The 10,671-nt window shown below is 31.8% G+C and overlaps 1 protein-coding gene across 3 annotated transcripts; it reads left to right on the top strand.

Annotated features, from left to right (window-relative positions):
* Nucleotides 1-290: 290 nt before the first annotated feature.
* On the top strand, nucleotides 291-10,664 carry LOC128233915 (uncharacterized). Of its 3 annotated transcripts, none has more exons than XM_052947796.1 (7): nucleotides 291-662; nucleotides 5,532-5,597; nucleotides 6,006-6,158; nucleotides 7,053-7,142; nucleotides 7,966-8,125; nucleotides 8,628-8,642; nucleotides 9,502-10,664. In XM_052947796.1, exons 1-7 carry the CDS (start codon nucleotides 612-614, stop codon nucleotides 9,573-9,575), a joined length of 609 nt encoding a protein of 202 aa, XP_052803756.1. In that variant the 5' UTR covers nucleotides 291-611; the 3' UTR covers nucleotides 9,576-10,664. The 3 variants fall into 3 exon arrangements, with proteins under 3 accessions (XP_052803756.1, XP_052803755.1, XP_052803757.1); XM_052947797.1 differs by lacking the exon at nucleotides 291-662 and adding an exon at nucleotides 3,242-5,010; XM_052947795.1 differs by lacking the exon at nucleotides 291-662 and having other exon boundaries at nucleotides 3,241-5,597.
* The last annotated feature ends 7 nt before the right edge of the window (nucleotides 10,665-10,671 follow it).

Below are 10,671 nucleotides of genomic sequence, written 5' to 3'. Positions count from 1 at the left end.
GTTTTTATTTCATTATAAACCACAAAAATAGGTTTATTTCTAATATGGTATGAATGACGTCACGATTATTATACAGAGCTACCAGTTAGTTTCGCAAGCACATTTTGAAAGTGCATTAAATAAAATGAAATAAACAAACAACATGATAAAGTATCAACACTCGGATTGGAATTTGGACCCCTCTGCACTTCCATATTATGGTAATATCAATATTCATGTGGATTCTATTGCGTTTCAGAATTACGGAAAACATGCATAATATATTATAAAATGGTATTCTGTTTTTGTTGTTGTACCTTGAATATCTAGCTTATTTGTTTGGATGTACATTCAAACCCAATGTTGTTTTGTATTTAGTCCTTTAGATATGTCAACAGTTTTTTTTTCTACTGTTTTAGAGCGTATATTGTCCTATCTAGTGCAAACTGTTGACAGTAAACACATGCGAGCGTCACATATCGAATCACATGCAAGTTGCGAATGTGATCACCTTTAAGGGGACTAATTCATGGTTTGTAAAATGCAATATTTACGGGATTGTTTTTTATTACGAAATAAAGTGTTGCAAATCATTTGGAGTGTTAAAACTGAGATACTGACGGCTGGAACAAATGTTGATATATGCTCAAATATTGTCGTTGAAGTCAAAGATTTGGATAAGCGTTAGTATCGTGATTTAACAAAAGGCTGTATCGTGATTGGTTGATTGTCATTATCACGTGATGCTACCAATGTATTCAGTAAAGGTTAAAATATCCGTGAGCTTACTATAAGTCCGTGTGGGCGAGTGGATATGGTATCAAGTTTCTATTTTTTATTGATTGTACCGGCGTGAGTTCGCTCCCCACTACCACCAGGTTTAAATTATACTTTGAGTGTATTTTTTCTGCAATTTCGGTACCAAAGAGTAAATTCCTTTTATACCATATTATTCATGTCAATGCGATAAGAAAATTAATATAAAAATATGTAAACAGTCATTTATAATAATATTGCTTCATGAAAATGGTTTTGTATAATTCAAAACATCCTTGGTAAGAGGCAAGATTCAATCGCCAACAACAGAATAACATTGATTATCCCGTATTCTGCAGAAATATAAAACTAATTCGCAACCATATCGTATTCCTCCTACAATCGTGAACAAAATAATATATACTCTTCTTTTCTGGAGATAGGGTAGGAAAATACAATGAGACAATATTTGACTTTTTAGAGGTTTATTTGTTGTATCATGGTATAACATAGTAATATACAGTTCTACTTTGCTCGACCCCTGAATGGTCCCGGTGTGAAGAGTCCGTGATATTTCTCTGTTCTATAATTATAAATTAAAAAAGATAAACATTCATTGTTTTGTGAATCATTCATGTATTTATATTTACACCTGAACTTCCATTCCTTAAATGAACTGCCTTTCGGCAATTGCGTTTATCAATCGATGAACGCAACATCTTCGGATATGTTCGGATCCCAATTCATCGCATATCATTTATGTGAAAACTATTGATCTTGTTATTTTTTGTATTGTGACAGCAGGTCCCGTAAAATATAAATCAACAGTTTAGAAAGTGTTAATTTATTATATTTTAAATGTATTGTTGCCATAAGTGTTTCAGTTTTACGTTTAAAAGTGATTTCAAGTGGTTGATTATTTCCCGCGTTATTGTGACGTCATTTGAAAAAAATGTTTCCGGTTACAGTCGGGTCGTTCTATTAACAGAATGGGTAAGAAAGGATTACTGAAAGGTTTTCTTAAATGAAATAAAGTATTTTTTAACAGTTATTGAATGAAATAATGAACTATTAGTGTAAATATAAGTAATGAATTGCGGGATTGGTGTCATTATCGGGGATATAAACGCAATTGGGCGGGTCACAGTACGCATGGAGTCCACACACTTTGACCAGCCCAATTGCGTTCATACCCCGATAATGACATCAACCCCGCAATTCATTCCTTAAATAACTCTGGAAAATATCCCTCAGTGTATTGCATTTGTTGATATATTAATTTTTATGAGAAACACTTAAAACTTTCCTATTCTTACATTGGATATCCATAAGAAATGATACACTATTGAATAGTGTATGCATTAGGACATCTTCTCATCTAGACCTTCAATATACAAGCAAAATTGATGAAAATACATGTAAGAACAAAAAGTGGGAGACACTGCAAATACAGCGTCAGCATTTTGACTTTATCAGAAACAGAAATATTTCAATATTTAAGCGAGAAGAATATTCCTAGAATGTCTTCAAACCCAAAAAGTATTGTTTATTATGAATCGGTTGATAGTGTAAAATATGGATATGTAAATGATACGTCATGGACACTACAACTTTTAGTGATAATTAAACAAGATGGGCAGTTTATAATTATATTTAATTATACCTAAAACAATTTTGTACAACATCGCTTAAGGGCTAAATTGAACTCAAAATCATGTTTTGTTTTGTATTATAATTGACCTTAATGAATTAATATATAAATAAAATAGAGAATGTATAACGGACCTATGCCTTTTCATAAATTCTCATAGTTTCTGTTTTTCACTATCTAATTATTATTTCAAAGCTAAATTATTTTCCTTAACAGAAATATTAAATTTCACTTGACTATGGCTGTATGAAGATATCTCCTTTTCACAAGCACAACAGCATTACTTGATACTACCCTTTTGGGGGGTACTGTCCAAGCAGATTAAAAAAATAGTTATAACATCACATGAAACAAACCGATTTTAACAACAAATGCACATAATCATGTGATAAGCTTATGTATACATGGAAAACAATAAACGGCTCAAAATAGAGTAAAAGTGGCGAAAAAATGAAAATAAAACCTCTTTTACGGATACAGAAAGAAAAAGTATGAGTTAGTCACAATTTTTAATATTCACGTATTGATTTTTATGTGAAACGTTGCATTCTAAAAGACGTGTGTTATAAGGTTTACGACATTATTTTGTATCTGCGTACAAATGAGACTCGATGACAGATTAGCAAAGTACTGTAGTTAGTAATTAGTTACAGCAATTAAATAGGTGGAATACATTGCAATAATGTTGAAATAGGTCAAAATCATTCTTGTGTATGTATAATGTATATACATTGTTTATTAAAGCTTTCAGACAGTAACATCTTAAATAACATAGACATTCAATAATTGTAACTAAACTGGAACGAAGTTCAACCATCATGGGGTTAGTGTACAATACTAATTGTATTGAAAGCTTCACTTTATAGAACATGGGGGATTGTTAAAATAACACTTGTACGTGTTTGACTGTGGATGCGGTGGAGCATATGTAGGGTGTTAAAACATTGGATGCTACCTTGTCATTACTATAAGCTTACCTCTGTAAATATCGAATGCATGTTTTAGCAATGATTCTGCGTAACATGAGGACAAAGATGCCCAAACAAGTATTCGCACGAATATCCTACTGCTAGTTACAAACAGGACATACCTGTTGTCTGCCTGAATATGTTTGAGTGTTCGTTTTAAGACCATTTATTTGGGCTGCTGGGCGTCACAGTTACCTGGTATCTAGACTGCATGTTTGGTCAGTCGAGCTATTCCAACCATCCGAATCGAGCGATTCGGTCTCTACGTTGATCTCTAGGTCTGAGAAAAATGAGTTCTTGTTTTAATATTTCATACAATCCTTATAATTACAAGTTATGAAGATTCGCAAATTTCGGCTCAGATCTCGAAGATATTTTCCAGAAAACAACTGCATACCTGACATGCAAGTGCAGAAATAAGTTATCTCCAAAATTCAAAAGCTCTAGTCGGTTTTTGCAATTTTCTTCAACAACACTGACAATTTTACTGTTTATTTACCGACTCACATATCTTGGGAGGAACTTTTGTGCTTTCACACCGGCTCGTCGATGCCGTACCCGACATGCGCTCTGATAGTGGACTTACAGAAACACTGATTCGACCATTATTAGGTTGTTTGGTACTAAAGTATTGACACATTAGGTAGTAAAAACATTGAATGGACTAAAAAGGTAATATTTTCGGTTGGATGGGCTTTCATGAAACTCACAAAAATATTATATATTTAGCTTGTAAAGCACTTGATGCATTATAGCACTGACCTTGTATGGATAACTTGAATTTATATAAAAGAAAAGAAATGAAATATAATAAAAACTCGTTTTTTATACTTTATTAATGTTATGACTTTTTTTAAATAAAACGAAGATAAAAGTAATACCGCTGTCGATATTGGTCATATTGGCATTTTGACATTCAAATGATTTCGACCTTGATTTTGAAATGCATAGGTGTGAATGTCAGTAAGATGTATATAATTAAACAGTTAAATCATCTATTCGAAAACAATGGTTCTTATGAAAGATATCGGGTTTAATATGAAAGAAATGAGCATAAAACACAGTATATCTACCTAATAAGACTATAGTAGATCACAGTAAATCTTTTAGCATTCGACAATCATTTAATATTTTTGCGTTTTCTGCTATTAAATTCACGGTAACAATCTTGTTATCAGTAGTTAATATTTTCCATAAATGCATTATTTAGTTTGTAGTTTAAGGTTTTCAGTCGAAATATATGTTTGTTATACATGTTTATGTATTGATTTTGAATAAGAGTGTCACTTTAATTTGCTTGCTAGTCGCACTTCAAGAGCTCGAGTCCACTTCTATACTCTGTGACTTCAATAACATATATTATAAATTTAGATATGTTCGGTGCGCAAATGCAATTCATGAAACTCGATAAATAATGCAACAAACAATAAAAAACGTCCATATTTGTTTACCATATTATTATATTATGCGACATAACATGACATTTATAAAGCTTTGAATATGCAGGTGTGCGTGAAATTAATCTAAAAAGGTCAGATTGTTTTGATTGTGGAATCAAAGGCTATATAAAGCATTCTGTAGCTCGGACTTTTCAAAGCATCACGGTATACGATTGTTTTGTTTACGTTTGTGCTTAATTTTGCTAACAGCCTGAGGGTAAGTTTTCTTTAAATTAAATACACTTTGTTGTTTACAGTTTCTTGAGATTAGCGTGTTTTTTTTTTACTTGAGAAATTTTACTCAGACATTGTTGTTATATAAATTTTAAATATCTGAACCATGTTACAATTGTACTAACTGTATTTATTATAATAATAGCAAAAGTAATAAACATGCCAGAATCTTGAGCAATCTAATTTTCCTTATAACATAATTAGGCTCAGCACACCTGTTTTGTTTTGGTGCTATTGTGTATTTTTTTCATTTTAAAACGTTTTGAAATTGTAAATTGATAAACACGATGAAGTATATTTTATTTTGTATAATCAGGTTTAAGAACCTAATTTGCCTAATAAAATAAGGAGCTGCAGCATCTTTCGAGAAATTGGGGACCACAAGGAACACTTATGTCAATAGCATATCACCCTAACTGTGTTTACATTTATAGAAAAAATAAGAATTACATATGCATATACACGCATGCAATTAATACATATTCACATCCACGTCTATTTCAGATGAATTGTCTATTGTTTGGCTTTGTGTGCGTCAGTTCGGTGATGCTCGTTTCATCTGAGAGGAATGTAAGTGCATTTTGAATTGTACATTTTGTATCAACACTCGGGATCATATTACTATATCTTTAGTGGTAGTAATACTTTTTCTACTTCATACCTGTAATTTTGTAATAAGATTTGAAGAAAAACAATATTAATGGTAGGGGACAGCCTTTTCCGAGAGCCCGATGTCAATCTTTTCTAAGTATGCCCGAGTATGCATCTTCACACTATGTTTTCTAGAATAGATGTTTGTGTATGTTTAATATGCATATTATAAATTCATGTTTGTCCATCATATTCATATGTTTGTAATGTTAATGGTCAACGGCAGTGTGACGATTTGCCAATAAACCTTGAAACGCTGTCATATTCCACATCATTTGATAGCTTCCCTCAGTTAGATTGAAACGTACAATTAATGCTTCTTTATAGGCATACCGCCTTGTACAGGTTTCCAATGAAGGTGTTGAGGTTGCTCAAGATATAATTCACGACACCGTGGAAAACACTGTTACCGTCATCGTTGGAGATGTCTCTATGTACAAAGGCCTAGAGGCAACTGTGAACTACCATGACTTCAACACGGTATGTTTGTCTTTGGTATGAATGTAGTTACTGTACTTTAGCCAGTGGATATGACTACTTATTATATATAAAAAGTATTCGTTGCATTATAGACGGGCTTTACTTTTTACCAAACTAGTTTCTGAATATCGTAAGGTGGCATAAGGATAAACCCATTTGGCTTCATTCAGTATTGAATCAGTTATAAAATTAAACATAAATTTCAACCAGGACTTAAAATACAAAACAAATAAATATTACATTAGTCCACCTTTAAACCAGGTTTTATGGTCCATTTAGCCATACACTTGCCGTAATGCCAAAGTTGTAACACTATGACAGTGTATTCACATAAAAGCATCATGATATTTGTTGACCAGCCCTCAAAATAAAAAAGAAGTTAGTGCAGTACTTATGTGACAATTGTTAACCATAAGTACTTTCCGATGAAGTTTCAACAACATCTGACAAACCAATGCTCAGATGAGGTTCACTCAATCTCTGTTATACCAAGAAACATATATTTATATAATTCCATAAATAAAAATATTACAACGAAATTTGACATACACCAGTTCCTTATCCACATATTCTTAAGTTTCAACGACATCTGACAAACCAGAACTCAGATATGGTTTATTCAAACTCTATTACTCCAAAACACATGCCTTAATAGTACATAACAAAGGGCCATTACTCTGTTATTAAATAAATGTATTAAGCATATATACATTACTATAAAGGTTCGACAAAATATAACAAACCATTACTAAGAAATGACTCCGGACGGACTGACGAACGGACAAAATAATATCCATTAAAATCAAAACAATAAAGCAATTAAACAACACATTTAAATCAATAGTATACTTTATAAGGTACCTTTGGAATGTCATGGATCTTTTTGTGTTTCAGGGTTATCTCGCTTTCAAAGACATTCGTAGACAGTTGTGTCTGTTGTCAGTAGCTCCAATTCCATATGCCACTCCAGAGTTATATGCTCAGGTATTTCGGCGTTAATCAGCCAGTACTTAAAGAAACGCAGCGGCTTATTCCTATGGTTTAATAAAAAAGGTTTGCTGATGCAAGTTCTCACAATATTAGCCAGAGCCAGTTTCTAAGATATCGTTAAAATTGAAAACGCATCAAAAGTGTATGCAGTCTGACATATAGTTGCACAATGATCAGAGGATACAACCTAGCAAATTATTTAAAAGACCTATATATTTTTCAAATACGTTTGTATGTACTGCCAGATTATCCTTGGCAATTTAACCATTCTGTTATTATTATACATCACTACTGGCATACTCAATTTGTCATATCTTATCGTCCGAACGAATGTTAAATGAATTGTAAATGAATAATAGCCCTTTATAATCACATCCCTAATTTGCGAAATTAACATGTTGTAATTGCTCCTCACCTTTTATTCAACGGAGGAAACCTGTCAGTCGGCTGCAGTAGACTAAGAAGGGTCCGAGGTAGAGTCTACAAAAGACTGACTACGTTTAAGGGACCAAATTTAAGATCCAATACATACATACTTTCCAAGATATTTAAGTGTCGGTGCTACGTTCTTTTAATATCAAATGCCAATACTATTACTAATGCATATACTCTACTGACGTTAATTAATTAATGTTAACTTTTCTTTGTACCTAAAACATCCAGTTATGTTTCTAAATCAAAATGAACTTAAATATATAGAACGGTACATGTGTTAGAATAATAGTATACATGTTCATATAAAAGAAATTTCAAATTATAACGCTTTCTAGAACAACTGAAAGAGACATGCCCCAATACAAATATATGTATGTTATAGGGAAAGACAAATAGGACTTATGAGTATCTCTCAAAGATCGACCATGTTCTAATGTCACATGATGATGTCATCAGAATTGCCGGTGAAAAACTAGCCAACTTCTGTCAGAATTACCGAACTTACTTCCAAACTCTCACACCAAAAAGAAGATCTCGCAGAGGTTAGTTTCTCTATTTTATTAAGGCAGAATCAATCTATGTGCTGTGTAGTTTATCACTGTAAATCCTACAACACTAAGCAAAGGGTAAATATGCATGTCTATTGAAAAAATAAGGACTAAACACAGGCTTGTCGGGTAAGTTATATATCACTACGTTTTTACTAATATTAAGCCGGTCGTGGCCGGGTTTGTCAACAGTGTGTCTGTTAGTGTCTCACTCTACTTTACTGGTAAAATCTCTATATAGACACGACGATATTTGGCTGTGTTTGTCACCAGTGCATTGTGTAAGTATCGCATACAGTATAGTACGTTTAAAATAAGTATATAATAAAGGATCATACCATTATTATGAAATTGTTGAATACACACTCAGTATTGCTGCAGATGACAAACCAAATATACTTATGTATCTGTATATCATGAAATTAACCTATATGTTATTAATGATTATCAGTTTAATATTGATCAATGTACATACAATAACATTCATATATTTCAGATTTATCCACCCTGAGTAAGTAAACAAACGTACTTTATACCACGTCAATATGTTTACTACGTTTATATATCTCAAAATTATTATAATATAGGTAATTTGTCGAGGCTTTAAATACATCGAGTTATTTATGTAATTTCTGTATACGGAAGGAAAACAATGTTATCAAGTACATATTATCAGTAAACACTTAACAACTTTTTCTAATTGGTCAGTGTTCGAATTTCAATAAATGTAAGGATGTATATAGGATTAATCACCTCGAAAGTAATGACAAAAATGGCATGACGTTCCATAGCATGCTAAATGATTTATTGGCGTATTTACCAAACTTAAAACAGATTTATCAGTGACAGTCAATTGCATGACAATTTTCTAAAATTATCTTTAGAACAGTAGTTTTTTAATTATTCTTACCTACCTTTCTGTTGAAACGCTTGGGAAGCAAAAGCATTTGCTGATTGTAATTGTATTGCTTATATCATGAATAAATTAAAATCTGAAAAAGTAAGATATTTCAGTAGGCCATACTTATATCCACCAATTACAAATAGCTGTAAAACATTGTAATGTGTTTGAAAGCGGGTTCATATTTCATATTTACTATGATTTAGATATGTTTTATTTGAAAACAAATGCTTTAATTGCACATACGTACATTCATTTTAAATAAAGGGTCTTATAACATGAAATATTCTTTTATTTAATAAAAGTTATGTGACCAATTAGAATAGTTGTTTAGAGTAGGGCGTAACTTGACCCGCCAGGTGTCATTATTGATTGTTGTGCCTGTAGGTTTGACATACGACTTATCTATACTTGCTATAGTCCCTGTATATAACTTTATTCTACCAAATGTATTCAATAACCTTTTCAGTACAAAAACCATGCAACTTCCTTTGCATTGGTTGTGCTATGTCTGGAAGCTACATGGAATTGGATACGCTCTGAAAGGGAACTGGAAAGCGAGACCAATCAATTGACATGACGCGCTCAACTGGTTGTACGTTACGAGGTGGGCAAATTAATCCATGTCAACTATATATTGACGAAATATAATCACTTTTGTTTTCTGTTAAATTTTTGTTAAAAATTATGAAAAGTGAAAATTCACCAATTAATATGGTATATACTAATTTGAATGTTAATGTAAATAATGCTTCTTGTGCAAGGGAATAAATTATATTATTGATCATATTGGTTTTATGGATGTAAGACAAAACTTTGATGTAAATACAAATTGTCTTCTTTTACTTAAATGTTGAATTCGTGATCAGTTTATTCAAGATTGGAATGCTTCTAAAAATGATATGCCAAAACACTGTATTGTAAACTTAAGGAAATCTTTTGTTTTGAAAATGATCTTGTACAAATTAAAAAAGATAGATTAAGAAAATATATGACCTGTTTTAAATTATCAGCACATAACCTTGAAATTGAAGCTGGTAGATAGTCTAATACTACATTTTTGAGCTGATAAAAAATGTAAATGTGCTTCAAATATTATAGAAGACGAGTGTCATTTTATGTTATGTTGTACACTCTACAATAGATAAAGACATATACACTTAGGCAACACCTCCTGGCCTTCTTTAGATATGTAAAAATCTCTATTTCTAAGCAATTCAACTAGTAAATTACTAAATACTATACAATTTATCAAATTTGCAATGTAATTAAGAAAATCTACCCTGGAACATTAACTGTTTCTTTAATACACTGTAATAATTAAGCATGAATGATTTATAATTTGACTGTCATATTATTGCGTTGTTTTTTTGCCTTTGTTTTTGTATCATGCTCTTTACTGTTATTCCTAATTTGTGTGTGTATGTATATGTGTTGTATTATAACGATGACCATGTGTTTAATGGCCATGGCATTTGTATGCCCACTTCTGCCATTAAAGTTTGATTTTTTTGTTGAACGGTTTGAATGACAATCAGATGTGTTAATTGGTTGACTGAGTTTGGCTTTGCAACGTACAGCTTATTTTGTATAATCAACTGCTACTATTCAATAAACGTTATACTAACATAATAGTGTT

The sequence above is a fragment of the Mya arenaria genome, chromosome 5 (genome assembly GCF_026914265.1).
Source record: "Mya arenaria isolate MELC-2E11 chromosome 5, ASM2691426v1".
Classification (NCBI taxonomy): domain Eukaryota; kingdom Metazoa; phylum Mollusca; class Bivalvia; order Myida; family Myidae; genus Mya; species Mya arenaria.
Note: the sequence above shows the minus strand (reverse complement) of the source record. Positions and strands in the feature narration are given on the sequence as shown.

Bases quoted from the DNA above. Each gene is read 5' to 3' on its own strand.
- LOC128233915 (XM_052947795.1), top strand. From the start codon at position 5,421: ATGTCAATAGCATATCACCCTAACTGTGTTTACATTTATAGAAAAAAT. The intron at 5,598-6,005 runs GTAAGTGCATTT...GCTTCTTTATAG, and splicing joins TCGTTTCATCTGAGAGGAAT to GCATACCGCCTTGTACAGGT. The intron at 6,159-7,052 runs GTATGTTTGTCT...TTTGTGTTTCAG, and splicing joins ACTACCATGACTTCAACACG to GGTTATCTCGCTTTCAAAGA.